The 22,263-nt window shown below is 40.3% G+C and overlaps 1 protein-coding gene across 5 annotated transcripts in view; it reads right to left on the bottom strand.

Annotated features, from left to right (window-relative positions):
- The window catches only part of AUH (AU RNA binding methylglutaconyl-CoA hydratase), a 167,510-nt gene that overhangs the window by 74,746 nt on the left and 70,501 nt on the right, over positions 1 to 22,263 (bottom strand). For all 5 annotated transcript variants that reach the window (XM_076008455.1, XM_012773832.2, XM_012773833.2 and 2 more), the window contains 2 exons: positions 4,077 to 4,169; positions 2,252 to 2,308 (listed from right to left, as the gene is read on the bottom strand). In XM_076008455.1, coding sequence (XP_075864570.1) covers positions 2,252 to 2,308; positions 4,077 to 4,169 — 150 coding nt within the window. The remainder of the gene's footprint in view (positions 1 to 2,251; positions 2,309 to 4,076; positions 4,170 to 22,263) is intronic.

Genomic DNA, 22,263 nt, shown 5'->3' with positions numbered 1-22,263 from the left:
TGTTATTATTGTAATTATTTTGAGGCATCACAAACCACTTCCATAAGACAGTGAACTTAATGTTGTGTGTGTCCTGACTGCTCCACCGACCGGCCGTTCCCCCATCTCTCTCCCTCTCCTCCCTATTCCCAGAGACACATGGCATTGAAAGTAGACCAATTAATAACACTATAACAGCTTCTATGTGTTCAAGTGAAAGGAAGAATCACACATCTCTCACTGGGAGTCAAAAACTAGATAGAAATGATTAAGCTTAGTTAGGAAGGCATGTTGAAAGCCACATAGGTCAAAAGCTAGGCCTTGCACCAGTTTGCCAAGTTGTGAACGCAAAGGAAAAGTACTTAAGGGAAATTGTAAGTGCTATTCCAGTGAACACATGAACAATAAGAAAGTGAAACAGCCTTATCCCTGATATGGAGAAAGTTTTAGTGGTCTGAACGGCAGATCAAACTAGCCACATTTCCTTAAGCCACAGCCTAATCCAGAGCAAGGCCCTAACTCTCTTTAATTCTAAAGTTAGAAGACACAGAGATGAGGACGCTGTAGGAAAAAAAGTTGGAAACTGGCAGAGGTTGGTCCATGAGGTTTAAGGAAAGAAGCCGTCTCCATAATCTAAAAGTACACAGTGAAACAATGAATGCTGAGGGAGAAGCTGCAGCAAGTCATCCAGAAGACCTAGCTAAGATCATTCATGAAGGTGGCTACACTAAACAACAGATTTTCAATGTAGACAAAACAGCCATCTATTGAAAGAAGATGCCATCCAGGACTTTCATAGCTAGAGAAGAGAAGTCAATGCCTGGCTTCAAAGAACAGGCTGACTCTCCTGTTAAGGACTAATGCAGCTGATGACTCCTTTACCAGTCCAAAAATCCTAGGACCCTTGAAAACTATGCTACATCAACTCTGCCTATGCTCTATAAATGGAACAACAAAGCCTGGATGACAGCACATCTCTTTACAGCATGGTTTACTGCATACATATTTTAAGCCCACTGTTGAGACCTACCACTCAGAAGATTCCTTACAAAACATACTGCTCATTGGCAATGTGCACCTCGTCTCCCAAGAACACTGACAGAAAGGAACAAGGAGATGTAATGTTTCATGCCAGCTGACAACATCCATTCTATAGCCCATAGATCAAGGAGTAATTTCTACTTTCAAGTCTTACTGAAGAAATACATTTTATAAGGCTATAGCTGCCAAAGATAGTTATTTCTCTGATGTAGCTGGGCAAAGTAAATTCACCATTCTAGGTGCCATTAAGAACATTTGTGATTCATGGGAGGAGGTCAAAATATCAACCTTAAAAGGAGTTTGGAAGAAGTTAATCTCCACAGCCACAGATGACTTTGAGGAGTTCAAGACTTTAGTGGAAAAAGTAACTGCAGATGTAGTGGAAACAGCAAGAGAACTAGGATTAGAAGTGCTCACAGATAAGACTGAATTGCTGCCATTCCATGATCAAACTTGAACAGATGAGGATTTGCTTCTTATGGATGAACAAAGAACATGGTTTCTTGAGACAGAAGCTAGTCCTGGTGAAGATGCTGTGAACGTTTTTGAAATGACAAAAAGAAGTCAGAGTATCATATAAACTTAGTTGGTAAAGTAGTTATAGAGTTTAGGAGAACTGACTCCAATTTTGAAATAAGTTCTACTGTGTATGAAACAGCATCACAAGCCACAAAGAAATCTCTTGTGAAAGAAACGGCCAATCGATGCAGCGAACTTCATTGTTCTTATTTGAAGAAACTGCCACAACCAGCCCAACTTTCAGCTACTACCACCCTTCCAGTCGGCAGCCATCAACACTGAGGCAAGACCCACGGCAGACAGAAAGGGTGTCACTCCCCAAAGGCTCAGAGGATTGATCGTTAGCGATTTTTTAGCAATCATATATTTTTAAATTAAGGTATCTGCAGTATATTTTTAGACATAATGCTACTGCACACTTAATAGACTACAGTATAGTGTCAGCATAACTTTTACATGTGCTGGGAAACCAAGAAATCTGTGCAAATCGCTTTATTGCAACATTTGCTTTATTGCGGTGGTCTGGAACCAAGCCGGCAATCTCTCTGAGGCGCACGGTATTTTGAATAGGGACTCTGCCAGAGGAACAAACAATACAGTATTCGTCTTGTTACCTAAAATGTTGCTTTTCTAATTAATGTGGTTTTGCCTTATGCCCTGTTTCTAAGAACAAATCAAGGGTACTGAGAGATGAACAGTGAAAAACTCATACCTCCACCAGGAATAATTGCCAACTTTGTTTCAACCAGTCCCATTTTTGCAGAGGAAGCTAAAATGAAAGAAAGAAAATTTAGTAGCATCCATATCATCGCACTCAAATGTGACTACTTGAAAAGTTAAGAAGATACAATGGAAAGTATTGTTTACTAATTGGTGACACAAATTTTTAAAAATTCACTTCAAAAAACTTTCAGTTATGGAAATAAATACTCAACATATATTTAGGAGAGTCACACAACATTTTTTGTTAAAAATTGCTTCACAGTGAATTGATTTTTGATGCAGAAAAACCAGAGCTGAAAGTACATTATTAGACTTGATACTGCCAAGTTCTAGTTGAATGATTAGATACCATTAATTATTCAGGATCAGGAGAGAGGCTGTGTCTGACAAGTATGAACTCTTTAGCTGCCTTAATATAGTCCCCCAGACCAAACAGCTTAGTATATCATATCAGATACAGCAACTTTTCGAAACCAAGTCTCTAGTTACTTTCTGACAAATGGTTTTACTGTTCTGAGCTAGATGGGGTTCCTCTTTTCATTTTATTTTCATAGCTACTTTGAAATATCTTAATTATTTATTTGCATAGCCAAATGTATTTAAACTACTTCCCATATCCTAATTCTCAAAAATGGATTACATATACCTTAGCTTTTCAATGTAAAACCCAGTGATTTTATCACAAGAAAATAAGGAAGCGAAACAAAGTGAAAAGGAGGAAAAAGTATACCTAGACTGGCAACTCCAAATCCCAGGAAACTGTCACATAAAATTATTAAAAACTGAATTATGTTGACTCAACTTTTAATATGCGGTCACACTAGAAGTGACAGTGGGAACCAAGGGAAGAACAGTGACACCTGTCTGTGATGCCCATGTCTCAGTCTGGACAGCGAGGACACTGGCAGAGCTGAGAGTTGTGAACCAGTATCCACAACAATACATGGCAGTGCCAGCCCAAGCAAGAGTGAGACCCCATCTCTGCACAAAAGAGAAAAATTAGCCAGGTGTGGTAGCATGTGCCTGTGGTCCCAGCTACTTGAGAGGCTGAGGCAGGAGGATCGCTTAAGCCCAGGAGTCTGAGGCTGCAGTGAGCTATGATGATGCCACGGCACTCCAGCCTGGGTGACAGAGCAAGACTCTGTCTCAAACAAAAACAATCCATGGCAGAGCAGCACACACTGCCCAGTGAAACAGTGAGGGCTGTGACGCCAAGCAACCTGAGCTCATGGTCCAGCCCAGTCACTTCTCTGGGGCTTGCTGCTTCCCCTTCCTCTGTTCCAGCCTCCTCCTGACCCGAAGCACCACTGGTGGAACTGTGCGGGAGTCGGAGTGACTGAGTGCCTGCCAAGTGCAGAAGGGCCTGGGCACCGGTCAGCAGGCAGGGAGTGCACATCCGCCTCATCAGTCCTCAGAGACTACGGAGAAAGAAAGCGAACTTCAAAAAGATTGAGTTGTCATCACTGTACCCAACAGTGATCAGCCGTGGCCTACGCACAGCCTTAGATAAATTCACTTAATCTATACAACACCAACAGTCATTTCCCCCCATTCCCTCTAAAGAGAAAGGAACGTGTCTAAAAAGGGCAGGACCTATGGTTCGAACTCAGCTCTCTCTGACTCAAATCCTGGCAAGAAACAATGAAAGATTGTTTTTGTGAGAATTTTAAATACACTATTTAGCCCAACAGGTGACTTTAAAAAAAATGTTTCACTAAACAACAGGAAGCAGAATAAAATATTTGCAATTATCTGAAGAATGAACACAAACTTCATTCTTAAAAAATTACATTTTCAACAGAATTAATTCTCACCTGCTACTCGTATATCACATGCTAAAGCCAGTTCGAGTCCACCGCCTAGAGCAAGTCCATCTATCGCTGCAATCGTTGGCACTGGAAGATTAGCTGAAATGCAAAGAAAAATGTTACACTTCTTCAATAAGATCATTACCTCACTGTGTGATTCACTGTAAATTTTTTTCTGTGAATATATTTTTTTAATGGCATATCATCATATACAGACTTTTGTACCCCTTTTGCCTTTAACAAAATATAAGCATTTCCATCATTCTTTAAAACATTGTATAGTGTTCCATCACATAAGTGTGCAGTATCTTTAAACCTTTCCATGTTATTTAAATACTTTCATAAATATTTTTTGTCAAATTAATGGAATCATAGTCCTATGACTTCTTAATCTTAGAGCCTAAAGTTTTCTACAAGATGTTTGGTTCACACAAATTTCAAGTTGAAATGACTTATGTATAAATGCAAAATTTATGCTCCTTTACTTCAGTGCTCACAATGAAAGAGTTTCGTTCAAAGGAGTGACATCTGCTCAGACAAGAAAGAAAAAGCGTTTGCTGTGGCGTCAGCCTGCAAGCCCCTCGCTCAGTCGGCAGCACTGCACTGCCACGGCCGCAACCCAGTGGGCGAGGCGGCTGCAGAGGCAAGGTGCTCTGAGGACGTGCCGGAGCACGCCTGGGAAGGGGTCAACCCGTCACAGAACTCAAAACTATTAGCTGACTTTCTTGAGTCTAGAAACAGAGTATTAGTATGACTTTTGTAAACTATAATATATAGATTTCATTTTTATAACTAGTTCAAAAATAACTGGTTATATTAGTTATTCTGTTAAGCAGAACCCTTTCTATTAAATTCAGTTTTGACTGTGGGAATGTGAAGCTAGGCTGGCCAACCTTAATATACAAACAGAATGTGGATTTTGAAAACGACCATTCCCCCAAATCTCTCTCTTCCATAAGGGAGAATCTCTCTCTTTCATGTGAAATGTCCCAAACAGAGGCTCACTCCTTGACCCATTTTAAAATATACAGATCTGCTGAAGTACACTAAGCCTTACTTATTCACATGCACAGGAATTCATCAGATTTATTCTGAGATTAAGCCTGAAAAGGCTGGGGAGGAGCACATATACACAACTGCCACCCAAGGAAGGCGCACACCTGGAAGAACAAGGGTAGTCAGGGCTTGTTTTGGGCTGTATTTCACTATTTGTACCTGTTTAAACAGTTAGGGGGAGGTAGGGACTTAAAAGGATAGGACAAATTCAAAATGTGTTTTCCAGCACTCTTTGCAAAGAAAATAACAGACAACTATGTCAGCATTTAGTGTTGGTAAATGAGAGTAATGTACAAATAATACCTACTAAATTCATCAGGAAAAAAAAAAGAAAAGAAAAATCAATAAATACAATGACAAATTAATCTGAGTGGTTCCCAAGGTCATCTCAAGCTATAAGTAAAATGGAACGACTTTGTTAACCTCTCTCCACTCATCTTTCTTCCTAAGAACTTGGCTAGAGAGATTATCTATTTCCAGACCTCTCCAATCTTAAGCGTCTCCCATGGAAACCTTTCCTTGGGCCTCACTAAGGCCTGCAGCTCCCCGTTTAGAGAGCGGCTTCTGGGAGACAGAGAGTGAGTCCAGGGCGCCCGGACCCACTCGCCCCCAACCCACCAAGACTGCTCCTGCTCCAGTCACCAGCAACACTGCAGTGCTGCCCCACAGCCAGTGGGCAGCATTCAGTCCCTATTAGATGTACTGTCCCTGAAGATCAGGGACATTCGCCCTGGATGCTCCCTCGCTCAAATCCACTCAATTCTAAGCTTAAGCTGATCACCAACAGCCTGCTGGGTCCCTCACATTTCCTGCCTTTCCATCTGCCTTTGGTAATTTCTCAGTCTTTTTCCTCTCAATACAAGCTCTACCCAGGAGGTCTCATTCCCATCTATAAATTTTACTACCTATAATACCAATGACATCCAAATCTCTACCTCAAACCCAAGTTTCTCTCCAGACTATGTCTGTATAGCCATCAGCCTATTAGATATATCCACTTTATGCTTTATCATGCCCAAACCCATGTCTTCTCAATCCTCCTTCTGCAGTAAATGCTATTTCAGTTAGTAGCACCACCATTCACCAAATCCCAGATGCTCTCCTTTCAGATGCCCTTACATCCAATTATTTTCTAAGTCCTGACAGTTCACAAATCTCCAAGCTCCCATCCCTCTTCTACTGCCAGAGTTCATCATTTTTCACCAGCAAGAAGTCGCCAGTTGATCTTCACCTGCAATTTGCAGCCTTCTGATGCATCTTCCACATTTCCTATAGGGTAATCTTTCTAAAATGCAAACAGTTATGCTACTTCTGTATTTAAAAACTACTCCACCTCCAGGATAAAAATAGAATAAACTTTAAGCATGCTATGGAAGGCTCCCGGTACCAAGCTCTGCTCTAGTCTTTTATCCAACCTCAGAAAGACACTCTATTCCAGCCCCAAACTATTTAAAGCCTCCAAGAAGTCATTCCCATTGAAGACTCTACGTGGAAACAAGCTGGAACTCCACCTGGACTGCCAAGTTAGCCCCTACTTGTCTTCCACGGCTCATATGTCCCTTTCTTTAGCTTCCATGGCACTCTGCACACATCCTCCTATCAGAGCGTTCACCATCATACTGCCCACCTGCAACAGAGATCAACAGCACATCAGGGCTGCTCAAAACAGGCTCACCACTCTGGGACAGACCTCAAGGGTTTCCACTGCCTCTCCCCCTCTGTTACATTAAACCTGACATTCTGCCTACTTTTATTATTAACCTCTTTTGTTTGATACTTTAAAGAAATAAAATAAACAAGTACAGTGCTACAGAGCTACAGGGAAGAATTATAAAGCGTTCTAAGCTGGAGAGAGCAGCGGCAGAGAAAGAGTGGGTGTGCTCTCTCTGCTGTGTGAGTGCTGAAGGCATTTGCCAAGTAGCTGCTAGAGGCTGTGATATTATGAAATATGTATTTGGTCTTCATCCTTGTTTCTAGATGTACAGCCCTTAAAACCTTTGGAATCTCCAGCGTGATACGAGTATCTTTAGCATGCTAATAAGATGACTGGTGGCTGGGGGACCTTAGGTAGCTTCAAGATGAGGGCTGATCTTGAAGCTAATCCAAGGCAGGATTAGCGGGTTTCGATTTCCAGCCCCATCCCCAACCTGCTGGGAGTGGACAGGGACAGAAGGTTAAGCCAATCACCAACAGCCAGTGATTCAATCAATTGTGACTATTGAACGGGGCCTCCATAAAAACCTAATAGGAGGGTTTGGATGGGCTTCTGGATACTAAACACGAGAAGACACCAGGAGGGTGGCCCAGAGAGGACATGGAAGCTCCATGCCCTTCCCCATGCCTTACTCTATGCATCTCTTCATCTGCTGTTCATCAGTATTTCCCTGAGTTCTCTGAATGCTCTAGCAAATTAACTGAAACCAAGGAGGAGGTTTGTGGAAAGCACTGATCTGTAGGCAGTCAGAAGTACAGGTGACAACCTAGTACTTACAACTGGGATCTGAAATGCCAGCAGTCTTGGGGGACTAAGCCTCGGCCTGTGGGATCTGACGCCATCTCCAGGTAGGAATTAGAGGACACTCAGCTGGTGTCCACTAAACAATCCACTACAGAACTGCTTGCTTATTGTGTGGGGACAAAAACACACACACATCTGGCCACAGAAGAGTTCTGTGTTGTACTGGTGTGCATGAAATTAAAGCACGAAGTATTTTTCCTGTCTCTTTATAAGCAGACTCCTCAAGAAAGAGCAGCAACAAAAGTGAGTTTCAGCAGCCTCCAAAACCACACACAGGCCAAAACATCTATCCTGCCGAGGCTAAAACTGAGCTCCAGTTCCAGAAAATCCACCCATAGTTAGCAGGTGTCATCTCATATTCCTTAGATTTTTCCCTAGAAGAGGAAACAAACTGATGTGATATATATGGAAACAGAAATTTTTCTTTACATCAAATTATGCACTGAAAATGAAGGCTAACAGAAAGTAAGTTGACCGTAAACTGCGATAGCAATAACCTATACCTGCACAGACCCTGACACATGACGGAAAGAACACAGGAGACTGTAATTTCTGGTCATCCACGATGTTCTTAACACTGCAGCATAAAGGGAACCACTGCCTCGGAAAGAGTCTGAGGCTTTGCCCTGCATTTTTATTAGTTAATATTCTCAAATAAACATAGTACTTAAATACAACACTTTGTCAATAGAAAGTTAAAAAGCATTATTTCTTTAGAAGTATGTCATTAAAATAAAAAGATTTAATGCATAAAAAGCACTTAAATGAGACTGATTAATGAGGAAACGCCCCTTGTGAGAGTTGCTAGAAGAAACACTATGTTAATAAACTGAAAGGGGGAGGGCACACGTTTCAGATGCCACGTGAATCAAGCGTGGGTTTACACAGGCGTGGGAGGAGCTGAGGAGTCAACAGTGTGAACGTGCTAGGCAGGGCGGGTGGGGCTGAAAGAAGTCAGCTCATGCTCAGGTTTTCATGATTCTGACTGTAGGCAATATAATGTTTTCCCTTATACGTTTATACTTTTTGGAATTAATAAAAATTATTTTTAAATTTGATAGCGAAGAATTTGAGAAATTAAGTTTCTCAAGGGGATAAAAACTTTTTGTCCCCTTGAGAAATTTTAAAATTCCAGGGCTTGCTTTGTTTTGTAAAGGCCTGTGCCCCAAGGTCACTATAAAAGAGCCAGACAGCCTGGGTGCCAAGAGATGTACCAGAGGGCTGGGGGCCTGCAGATGGGAGACAGGGGTTCCAAGAGCAAGGCGACTCAGGCGCCACAGGCCTTATAACTTACAAGAAACATATAAGACAAAATGACAAAAAATTGGGGGTCCTTATACAAAAAGAACAAGGAAAACAGGATACTAACATTCTCAAATTATTAAACAGGTTAACTACTTGGTACTTCCAAATACTAATTATTTAGCATTGTAGAAAGCTGTCATAAATATTTTCCTACTAAAGAATTAAGTAGAACAGCTTAATTAGTATTTAATCGGTAGGTAATTAAATATTAGCCACTTTATATATTATAAATCCTAAAGCTAAACATAATCCTAATTTTCCCCTGAAAGATATTTGTCTCAGTAAACTTTTTTAAGGAAAATATTCATCATCTCAAAGGGCATGCTAGTTTCACAGTTACCTGATATGCCTGGGTTTGTTTTTGTTTGTTACAGCTAGTATTTCTTCTATGTGGTAGCACTTAATCATAGAAGAAACTCAATAAAACACACCTTTAGAAAGGCAGGATTTCAGTATCAAAGAGATGAAGGACTATCAAAACGGCAGTCGTACACGGGCGCAAACGAACGTAACATGACTGCAAATCCAATGAGCAATGGTTGCTCCCAACAGCAACAGGAAGAAATTACAACTCAGTATGTTATGCAACCAACAGGATCAGATACTATTTTGAGTTTTGTACCAGGAAATGAGCCAGGTGTGACAAAGAAGATAATAATCCTTTGAAATGCTCCTAAAAATATAATTACAGCAAACAATTTAACAGTTTGCTATTTTAAGAGGGAGGAAAAAGCAGCTGTAAGGAAGGCCTCTGGCTCACTTCAGTAGTTTGCAGGACCCTAGGGCCCAGGACAACAGGAATCAGAGGGCTATGAATGTGGGGAAAATGCATGTATCTATTGTCCGCTCTCAAATACAGCATATAATGTAAGTTATTTGTATCCTTTTAGAAAAATACAAACAATTTCTTAAGGAAAAATGCTGGTGTCAAACATGATTTTTTAAATTTGGTTTTGCTTGGAAGATAATGTTCCTATGCAAAACAGAGAAACCAAGTATGTAAACAGAAAGGCCCCAGGCAGTATGCTGGAAGTCTAAATACTGAAATCTTTCAAGAAGAACAGAAATAAAATCAAAGTTAACTGAAATTTACAATAAATTCAAAATTATCAGCAAAAACTTTACATAACATCATTATGTTCTCCCATTCCTGTCACTGGGTTTTAAAGAAACCACAAAAACAAAATAAGCCCTGAGGAAAGCCGGCAGGCAGGCCAGGCCTGCTGGAGAGGAGGGTAGAGGGGAGGGCTGGCGGCCTGCAGCCAGGACACAGGAGTTCCAAGAACAAGGAGCCTGAGGCGCCACGGGCCTTAAACAGAGCATGTGTCCAACACTTCAATTCCAATGCCAAGTTAAAATCCAAGTAAAATGGAGAAACTCTACAACTTGTGATGAAAACCTAATAGTTGAATGGCAGCAATATTCCTCACAGAAGGTGTTACTGTATCAAGGACAACTTGCTGAAAGCTAGTATTCTCTCTCACATGCATTTTTACACAGGTATTTTGGGGCTGTATCGATCCATACAGCAAAGAAAAATAAGTTTACTTTTTTACTAGGGAAAAAAGAGAAAAAAACGGCCTATCTTTCTATATACACAATAGTATATAGCAAATAGTATAAAGTTCTTACTATGTGTGGCCACTGTCCTAGGAACTTTACAAATATCATTTGAACTTCCTATCCTTATGACACTGTCATGACCTTCATCTCACACACGAGGAACAGTGAGGCAGACAGGAGTTGCTGTTACTTGCCTGGAACTACCACAAAGCGAGTACAGATGGTCTGGCCCAGGGCCTGGCTCTTAACCATGACTGCCTATCAGTGCTTCTCACACCCCAGACCCAGCGTCCCTAAGGAAGGACTCAACACTGCAAGCCATCCTCTCATCCTTCCCCTAAGGGCTGTGACCAGGCCTCTGAGAAAAGGAAAATGCCCAGACTCCACAGGGAGTCTGACAGCACACTGGCTTTGTGCTCCACCAACTCCTGGAGACCTACCATGTTTCCCGAAAATAAGACAGGGTCTTATATTTATTTTTCCTCAAGAAAACACCCTAGGGCTTATTTTTAGGGGATGTGTTATTTTTTTTTAAGTACAGTAAAACAATCTACATTTATTCAAATAGAGTTGTCTTCTTCTGGAACATCATCATCACTCTCTAAACCCCGAATTCCATCCTAAATGTCTTGCGACTCTATTTCCTTTAGAACCATTGGCCCCAATCTCTCATGTGGAGCACTAGAGCTCTCACGCGGCAGATGAGAAGGGCTGGTCGTTGTCTTTACCGCTCTGCAACGAAATGCATGGGCTGTGCAGATACGCTGAGTAGCCACGCCCCTCACTAGGTCTTACTTTCAAGGTAGGGCTTCTATTGTGCAAAGGCTTAGAAATCCTGCTAGGGCTTATTTTATGGGTAGGTTTTGTTTTCAGGGAAACACAGTAGAGCAACACAACAGTTCACTGGGCCCAACTGGGGGAACCTCGGTAACTGGCTGCAAGGCACTGTGAACTAAAATAAAATCTTAAGGCTCCCCCGCAACAGGATGACTGAACGGACCAGCTCTTGGCCAAGAGGCTAACTCAAAACTAAATTGCCTACCATGAGGAGGAAGGTCACACATGCCTCATTATGCCCTCCCCCCTCCCTTGGGGACATCCCTTCTAACCCATTAACAGGCCTAAGGGTATGCAAGACAAACCTGCAGGTCCTCAATTAACACAACAAATGTCAGGTGGCTTACCTATGATAAACAGCTCCTTATCTTAAAACTTTGCAAGCCTTTAGACAAAATTTCCTGTCTTTAACCAATTACAACTCAAAGAATATTTAAACCCACCTATAACTTGCAAGCCCCTCCCACTTCCAGATGTCCCACCTTTTCAGGCCAAACCAATGTATGCCTCCCAAGTATTGATTTATGACTTTACCTGTAACCCCTGTCTCCCTGAAATGTATAAAAACAAACTGTAACCCAGCCACAGCGAGTCCACTTGCTCAAGGCTTCTTGGGCATGGCTCCAGGTCGTGGTCCTCAAATTTGGCTCACAGTAAATCTCTTTAACATTATTTTATAGAGTTTGGCCTTTTTTCCCTTAATAGCACCAGTCAGTTGTCTGTAATCAAGTTCTGACTTGAGAACTTGGGGACCTCCAAAGCCATGGTGTGGCAGTGCTCCCCAGTACATGATTGTATAGGTCAACCCCAGAACATCTCTTTGCTACCAAAAGTCCAAATCAAATAAAGCCTCTCTGGAGGAAATACAGAGATGGGAGGCTGACAGGGTTAAGTCACCACACATTCCCACTCAACAACCTTATCTGGAAGGTTACATTTATTAATGGAACTGAGTAATGACTTCCACTGTTGACTGCTGGTAAACCTGTAAAAAAAACTCTCAGCACTTAAAATGCTGCTTATCATGGCAAATGGAGTTGCTTCATTTCTGATAAAAAGATAACACTACAAGCAGCTTACTTTCACCTGACAGGAAAGAAATATGTGCCCATTACTGCCTTGCTTCATTAACTCTCAGGCGCCGCACCCTGCTATTTCAAAGTGTGGTTTGTATGCCAGTAGCAGTAGTGTCACCAGTGAGCTTGTGAAAAATGTAAAGTCCCAGGTCCCATGCCAGACTCACTGAACCAGAATCCGCATTCTTACTTAACAAAGCCCCCAGGTGATTTGTATACACAAAGTTTGAAGAGCTCTGGATATCCAACCTAACCCACAGAGAAGCTGACAGTCTGGCCATGCACAGTACAATGCGCTGATTCACTGCACTGATAATACTGCTGTCTGGGCCCGTAAGTGCAGCAGCTTCACATGCAACAGCCCAAACTGGACGCAATCCAAATACCGCCACGCGGTGCATCGTGCAATGGAATGCCAGTCAGCAATAAAAAGGAACTATTATTGGTACATGATACAAGATCGATGAATCAAAGGTAATTATGCTAGTAAAATACATACAAAATTTAATACATACTGTGTTTCATTTATACAAAATTCTAAGATGTAGAAATTAACTGTGATAGAAAGCAAGTTCAGTAACTGCCTGAGGAAGGTAGGGAGCAGTAGGGAGGTCAGGAGAAAGGACTGCAAAGGCCACGAGGACATTTCTGGGGGTACTGGACATATTCATTATCTTCATTGTGGTGATGTTTTCACAAGTTAAAATATCACACTGTACACTTTAATATGTGCAATTTATTTTATGTCATTATATCTCAATAAAGCTATTTTTAAAAAATTATATGACCTGATTGATATGAAAATGATAAAGCCAACAAAAGAAAGTACATTAATTTCCTAATCTTTTACAGACAAGGGTTGATGGAGAGATATATTAATAATTTAAAATTTATAAACCAAATAACAGAAGTATGAGTAAATTTAAAATTATAGCAACTCCTCTATTATCTGTGGTTTGCTTTTGGGGGTTTCAGTTACCCAGGGTCAACTGCAGTCTGAAAATATTAAATAGAAAAGTACAAATATAAACAATGCATACATTTTCAACTGTGCACCACTGAATAGCATGATGAAATCTCGCATCTTCCTGCTCTGTCCTTTCTTCGTCACAAAAACAAGGGTTAGTATAGCACAGTAAGATCTTTTGAGAGAGACTAAATTCACGTGACTTTTATTACATAATATTGTTATAAGTTGTTCTATTTTATTACTGTTGTTGTTAATCTCTTACTGTACCTAATTTACTAATTAAACTTTATCATAGGTATGTACACAGCTTATAGAGTTCAGTACTATCTGCGTTTCAGGCACTCAGGGTTGGTGGAGCATATTACTCACAGAAAAGGGGATGGAACTATTGCATAAAGAAAATTATAAGAAGAAATGGTGGGAGAAGAGCAAGGTGGGAGGGAAGAATTTAAAACTGGAAATATACCAATTCTGTCATCACACATTGTAGGAAGTCAACAGAACTTTCTAAAGAAATAATGAATCAAGCCTACTACATAAAATATAACAAAGACATCAAGGTAGAACAAAAACACCACTCATTAACATTAGAGTAAACCCATACACAGAGCAAAACCAGAAAAGCCCCTAACCTAGTTAAAATGATTTTTAAATTGTAAAATCAGAAAGCATAGAAAATCATGACAGGCCTAACACCAAACACATCAATATTTTTAAAAGAGCTGCATTCATCTAGTAAGAAAGAGACTCTGCCTGGATCACAGAGCAAATCCCAACTACAAGCAGAACATAAGAGAAACAAAAGAGAAAAGGAATTTAAAGGAAAGGTATGGTAACTCAGTTAAATACAAAGGAAATATCTCACAATCAAAGACAAACAAGGACAACAGCTGGGTAAAAGAGATATTCTTCTGTCTATAGATACATAGACATATTCATGTAATAGCCAGGAAAAGGTATAAAATATAAATTAGCCTATTAGCAACCATTACTTAAGTGCGAGAGAAAGAACAGAGGTAAGCTGCTGAAAAGAGTTTTAAGTGTTACATAAATACATATTCAAATATTCTTTATGGAACTAAAAGCTAACAAATATATAAGTTCCAAAAGACTTAAACTGAATTCCTTTTTCAGTCTTGTCAAATTTTAGAATATTCCAGAGTAATATTTTGAAGTGACAGAGCTTGGTTGTTAAACCCCTTGCTCTTGCTTAAACAGTATAATTTTCACAAAAAGTGGCAAAAGTCATAATGTAATTAATATCTAATGAAAGTGACAATGATAATAAAATTCCAAAAAAGAAAGGAGAAAGACATAAAATCATAAACTGTGAAGTTCAACTATACACTAAACTATGATTCAACAGGAGATGGATGTTAACAACTCAAGACAAAACAACTCCTAGATGTTTGTTTTCATTCTCTACCATTCTTGGAACGAGGATAAAGAAAACTGAAATTGAGATCTGCAAATCACTATGTGGAAAACACAAACAGTTAACTAGAGTGTCAACCAATCTTTAACACACCATAATTCAGCACTTCTAATTTCTAGTAATTATATCAAATTAGGAAGATAAAAAAGTAAAATATATGTTGGATTGAATCTATTTTAACTACATTAATTACATATTTTAAAAATCTCCTTGACCCTCAAACAAAAAAGACACAGTGAACATCAATAAACATTTCAGGTCAACTTGGCAGGTTGACAAACAATTCTGCAAATTTTGAAAATGTTCTTTATTAAGCAATTCTTAACACAATACATCTAAAATAAAAGTGAAGTGGGCTCTCAAAATCACCCAAGGGATGGAGCTTTTTCATCCTTTGTCAGCCAGGAAAGCAGCTGCCCATAGCCCCAACACTACTCTACAAAAAGTGTTTGTTAAAGTCATCAATAGCAGCCAAGGTACAAAATCCAGCCGTCAATTCTTACTGTTCACCTTTCTTGGCCCTCCTTGAAATGCTTTCTTCACTTGGCTTTCCGAATATTGCTTTCTTCCTACCTTCCCACTGGGTTCTCCCTGCTCACCCCAGTCTCTACATAAAATAATGCCTCAGGGCCCTCAGATGTTTTTCTCTCTACAGTAACTGCCCAGGCGTCTCTCCCAGAGTCGGCTTCACACAGATCCACATTTTGATGATTCCCAAATTTACCCGAGTTTGGACAAGCTGCCTAAACTCCAAACTCATCTCCACTTAGATGTCCTCTCGGCATCACTGCCTTCCCATTTCAAATCTGACCCCTGAACTACCCCTTACACCCCATTCTAGCACAGGGGCAGCTGTGTTCTAATTTACCGTCATAAGTGACTATCCAACAACGGCTCCATTCCTGCTCACTCTGTCTCTCTCAGTCACACCCTGGCAGTAACAGAGCTAGGGCAGAGGAGAGGAGGAGACACAGGCAAGTTCAGCGTGATTCCTGGAATTTTAGGGAGAGGGTTCAATAGACGAAAGCATTACACTTTGGCTAACATGTCTACATCAGTAAGATCCCAGTCAAAAAATCTGCTTGTGGTTCTTACAAGAAGGAGACAATGGAAAGTACAAGCTGGTAGAAAGAAGACCAGAATCCCTATCTTCTGGCACCAGGTCAAGAGATTTTCTTCAACCGTATGTCTCCATAAACTTACACCAAAACAATTCAGGAGTCTGTCACATTTAAAGTATAAAGTAAGTTTTCTACAACAAAATAAACATCTTTTGGCAATATCTTTGAAAAAATGTTAAGTTGAGCAGATCTTGTGACATCCTAAGAGCACCATACATTTTGAGATACAATGTAACTTCAAGCTTAAGATAAAGATGACAGAAAGAAAGCTTCTGTGGTTACCAAAATGTTAAAGAATACTCACTAATGCAAAGACGGCCAGGACAGGGCAGGAAAAGAGTTTGATCCCAATAGCAAACCTCACCCAAGATAAAAGTCTGATATGTGTGTGCATCTATTACACTGTGCTAGTTTTGTTTTCTTTTTAATTAGTGACAAATTTTGTGTTACTCTTAGCCTTTCAATTCAAATATGTCCCAATTCTAAAATTCAAAAACATGCTAACAAAAATAAAATGAGAAGCACTGCTCGAGGTTTATCCCATAAAACTTACATCAAATTTTTCATATGGAATTTTTTCATTCAGTTGTACAAAAATATTTTCTTTGTATTTCACCCAGAGACAGCTTTTTCTTATGGAAAAATACACATAAACAGATTTTTGATCACATTTAGAACAGCTAACCAGAGAATGTGAAAACTTCCAAAATTAAATTTTTATAAAACCTTATAACAGAACCCTTAGAAAAAATATGTTTGCTGAATAGATGAATTTCGTCATCTGTCCCTTTTAACATAATTATCTGTATTTCAATGCAAATTCAGCTTTGCATTTACACACTAAATTAAAGCTTTGCAATTTTCTTTCATCAGAGAAAGGAAAAGAAAGCCAGGGTGCCTGGCATTTTAAAGGGTTGCTGTGGAAGGCCATTTACAGAGACATCACTGCCTCACACCAGATTATGTGATATAAAATTCCATTTTAGATATTTCTTTACCATTAGGTAGCAATTCTTGGATGCCTCCACTCAGCCTGTCCCCTCAGAATTTCTACTAAAGGGTGAATTCTAAAATTGTTTTCTAACTCATCATGAAATATCATCTAATGTAAATAAGGCCAGGTGCCTCAGCTCAAGCCTGTAATCCTAACATTTTGGGAGGCCAGGGCAGGAGGATCCCTTGAGGCCAGGAGTTTGAGACCAGCCTGAGCAAGACTCCATCTCTACAAAAAGTAGAAAAATTAGCCAAGTGTGGTGACACATGCCTGTAAGTCCCAGCTACTGGGGAGGCTGAGGCAGAAGGATTGAGCCCAGGAGTTTGAGGTTACTGTGACCTAGGCTGATGCCAGGGCATTCTAACCTGGGCAACAGAGCAAGACCCTATCTTAAGAGGAGGAGAAAGAGAGGATAGAGGGGATAGGGGAGAAGGGAGAGGGGAGTAAGGAGAAAGGGGAGAGAGGGGAAAAGGACACAGAACAGAGGAAAGAAAGGAGAGAAGGGAAGGAAAGGGAGAGGGAAAGGGAAGAGGAGGGGAAGGAAAAGGGAGGGGGAAAGGGAAAGAAGGAAGGGGAAGGGAAGTGGAAAGGTGAGGGGAAGTGGAAAGGGGGAGGGAAATGGAAGGGAAGGGAAGGGAAAGGAAGTGGAAAGGGAAAGGAAGGGAAAGGGAAGGGGAAAGGGGAAAGGAAAGGGAGAAGGGAAGGTGAAGAGGAAGGGAAGTGGAAGGGAAGCGAAGGGGAAGGGAAGTGGAAGGGGAGGGGAAGGGAAGAGAAAGGGAAGGGTAAGGAAAAGGGAAAGGGAAGGGGAAGAGGAAGGGAAATGGAAGGAGAAAGGGAAAGAGAAGGGGAAGGGAATGGGGAAAGGAAGGGGAAGAGGAAGGGTAAGGCCAGCAGTGAGATAATTAATACATTCAAACCACCTCCACCCCAGTATTCTTTATTGCTAATTTTCACAATATGGGTCCCAAAAGTGAGGTACACACTGCCACAATAGAAAACTGAAAGGAAGGTACACACCATGAAGCCCTAGAAGAAATCATAAATTAAGGGACAACAGTTTTTAGTAGATCCTAATAATTTCATGTCTGTGAATCCTTGCTGACTTGCTGATGCCTCAGTATTTCAAAATAATCAGTTAATTCTTTCAACCCAGATAGTCCATATTTTAAAAGAGGACTGGTAACATTTGTTCAATGTTTTATAAATCTGCGAATTTACCATTTCCTTTGAATTAAACCTCTCAAAAAGAGCCATATGACTTAATTTTTGAAAAAGAGTAAGAGAACTGAAATTTGTTCTAGGGTTCTGGAGTTACTGTTTAAGAATAATTTTCTAAGAAGCTAGGAACACTAAAGTAACAAATTTAGTGACCCTCAATGAAATATACAACTTCTTTCTGATCTCTGTTTTAATAAAATAGAATACCTTTCAAGTAAGTCCAGTACCTTTAAGTTCTTACAGACTTTCCTTCACTGAAAACAAGCAGAGCACAGGAAATCACCATGGCCAAAAAGAAAGTCCTTGCCTTTCATATTCCAGAGAGGTTCTCCAATTGTGGAAAATACACACAGAACATGGGACAGGAGGGAAAAGTGGTACCCAATAGGCAGAATGTCTCCTGATTTGTGTCACTACCAACACTGCTACAATGTCAAGATGCCTATGGTTTAACAGCCTGCTCGGCTGGCATTAACAATCACCTTGAGTCAGTGTGGGCAGGCCCCAGCTCCTCACTGCCAGGGCCTTTCATCACTGGAAGTTCTGTATATGAAGCAGCCCCATCAGTACTGTCAAAGACAAAAGTACAACAAATTTAGTTGTAGATGTAATTGGCTTTTATTTGTGATTCATGAATGAGGCAGCCTCCATTCTACAAAACAGAATGAAAGCTCCAACAGAACAATGGTAGAACAGTGGGTTTTGTAAGGTGGAAACAAGAAAAGAAAACAGAACGAGGAAAATAAATTGGTTAACATCAGGTTATTTCAGATTTTTTTTTTGTCAAGGATTTGGGCAGAGGAGTTCCTTATTAAATGTACTCACATAGACAAGAAACTCCTGTTTTAGGGAAAAATTGGTCTATTTGGGGAGTCTACCTGCTTCCTTCAAATCTCAGCGTGATTGCATGGCATTTAGCATAAGTAACTCCATTTTGATTTGGGCCGGTCTGCTGGGGCCCAGCCAGGAGCTCAGCCCAAACAATGGCCTCCCCAGATTGTGTTAACAGCGCGATGCAGGACATTCACCATCAGCACCCATGAACATCCCACCAACTGAGCCACTTCCTCTCAAGGTAAAAATACAACTAGAAAGCCCTTCTCTAGAAAATAAACAATCTATGTGAGAACCAGTGAAATAAGAGCCAAGAAGAAAGATGGAGGCCTCTGTACAGGTTCTGGCCATTTTGTTAGACAAGGCTTCTTCTCTCCCTTGAATAACCTTAAACCTAGGAGATACTTTCTAAAAATGTAAAATTCTAACTTTTCTTGAAAATAAGAGCAACGAATAAAAGAAAAAAAATCAAAAACTTAGTTGGGAAATACTGATAACATAAGAAATGTTGGCAGGAGGAGGGGATGGGTATATGCAAACATAATAAGTGAGATGTGCAATGTCTGCAGGATGGTCACGCTTGAAGCTCTGGCTCAAGGGGGGACGGGGCATGGACAATATACGTAACCTTAATATTTGTACCCCCATAATATACTGAAATAAAAAAATAAATAAAAATAAAATAAAATAAAATAAAAACAAGGGTAGGCCGGGTGTGGTGGTTCATGCCTGTAAAAAAGAAAAAAAAGAAAAAAGAAATGTTTGCAGGTCTCAAGATAGATGAATCTTTTAAAAATTATATTATCTAATTTGGCATAAAGAATATGTCCATATACATGTAATGAAGCATAATATTAATAACAAATTCCCACCCAATCACTACTCAATACTAGACCTAGGTGAGAAGCAACACCTGTCTGCCCGTGCTCTTCACCTATCCTACCTGCCTTCCAAACCAAAGGTAACCAGCACCATGAAGTTTGTGTGTGTCCGTGTATGATTTCATTACGTAATTACACATCCCTAAACTATAAACTGTTTAGCTCTGCATGCTTTTTGTTTTATAAAAATGCTATCTTACTGCTTTTAATTCAACATATTTCAAAGAGTTTTCCATGTTATTACACGTACATAATATTCATTTATATGCAATGCTATCTACCATCCAATTGTATAAACATACTAAAGCATTCATTCACTCTCCTGTCATCGAAATTTGGTTGTTTTCAGCTTTTTGCTACTAACAGTTTAAGTGTCCCTAGGACATATGTGTAAAATGTCTATAGAATGATGTAGTTTCAAATACAAGTAGCAATCCATTCATTAGCAGGTCAAAATCAGGCTGGCTGGCTGGCTTTCTTTCTTTCTTTATCTCAGGGTATTATGAGGGTACAAACATTTTGGGTATATTTTATGTCTTTGCCTCACCCAAGTGAGGGTCAGAGGCATGCCCTTCCCCTCTACAATGCTCACCGTGTCCTTTAGTTGTAAGCTTACCCCCAAAAAACCTAATCCCTAGAGAATATCACTACCATGCGAGCACCACAGTGTTAATCAGTGCCAATTTGATGACGAGTACAAGTGGAAAAATCAGGCATTATTTTAAATGACATAGTATCAAATTGTAGCACAAAAAGAAAGGAACCATGAACCTTTGATATTCACCCACTCCTATGTGTTTACTGGGCCAAACTAAATATATTTCTTCCTAAGGGTCTAATAAAAAAAAGTCTTAAAGTCATCCTTCTAGGAAAATAACCCCTAAAAAGTGAACCGCTAAGTTTTACGGAATGTGGATATTCAAATTTGTAAGACAATATCAAATTATTTTCCTAAGCAGTTAGACCAATTTAACTCCTATTAAAAGTGTATACTCACGCCTGTAATCCTAGCTCTTGGGAGGCCGAGGCGGGCGGATTGCTCAAGGTCAGGAGTTCGAAACCAGCCTGAGCAAGAGCGAGACCCCGTCTCTACTATAAATAGAAAGAAATTAATTGGCCAACTGATATATATATAAAAATTTAGCCGGGCATGGTGGCGCATGCCTGTAGTCCCAGCTACTCGGGAGGCTGAGACAGGAGGATCGCTTGAGCCCAGGAGTTTGAGGTTGCTGTGAGCTAGGCTGACGCCACGGCACTCACTCTAGCCTGGACAACAAAGCGAGACTCTGTCTCAAAAAAAAAAAAAAAAAAAAAAAAAAAAAAGTGTATAAACCTTCCTTCCAAGTGATCCACTTCCTCACTCTTAGTAAGACCAGGCTTAAGAATTTTTGGCTTATCTGGTGGATGTACAATAGCATACAACAGTGGTCTTAATTTGCATTTCTATGATTACTAATGAGGTTGATCATCTTCTGTGTTTACCCCCACTCCTCTTTGCTCTTGAGTGAAATGTTTTTCTGCCCTATCCTACTGACTTTAAGGCTATTGGTATGTAGGCATGTATTGATTCATGCATGTATGCCCATATACATAAATCCTCTGACAGCTATTTATTTCAACTACTTTTTCCCAGTTTGTGGCTTTATGAACAAATTTCAATGACCCCTATATATTTTTTTATAATCCTTTCCATTAACTAACTACTTGACCTTTTGAGTTGTTTCCCAGAAATGGTAGATTTTCTGCAAGACAAAGAAACAGATTCCGGCCACGTGGCATAGTAGCTAATGCCTGTAATCCTAGCACTCTGGGAGACTGAGGTGGGAGGACTTCTTAAGCTCAGGAGTTCAAGACCAGACTGAGCAAGTATGAGACCCAGTCTCTACAAAAAATAGAAAAATTAGCCAGGCGAGGTGGTACATGCCTGTAGTACCAGCTACTATGATGAGGCCACTGCACTCTACCCAGGTGACAGAGACTCTGTCTCAAAAAAAAAAGCACTCTACCCAGGTGACAGAGGGAAGAAAGAAGAGAGGGAAGGTAAAGAAAGAAAAGACTTCAGATTCTCAAGGCCCCTGGGCAGACTTCCTGACACCACCCCCACAACCTCCTCTTTGTCAGTTACACCATAACCTGCCCCAAGGATATTGGTCCCCCCTTTAAAAGCCCACGATCACCCCTAGTCAGAGAGACGGATTTGAGGTAGCTTCTCCTGTTCTCCCTACAGGACTTTGGTTGCATTAAAAAAAATACCCTTTTCCTTGGCAATCCTCATTGTCTCAATAATTGGATCTTTGTGCGACAAGCAACTAGACCTAGACCAAAACCCTCTTGCAGTTTCACAACAGTATCTTTTAATAAATATATGTACTTAAATTTAATATA

The sequence above is a fragment of the Microcebus murinus genome, chromosome 12, assembly GCF_040939455.1.
Source record: "Microcebus murinus isolate Inina chromosome 12, M.murinus_Inina_mat1.0, whole genome shotgun sequence".
NCBI lineage: Eukaryota > Metazoa > Chordata > Mammalia > Primates > Cheirogaleidae > Microcebus > Microcebus murinus.
Note: the sequence above shows the minus strand (reverse complement) of the source record. Positions and strands in the feature narration are given on the sequence as shown.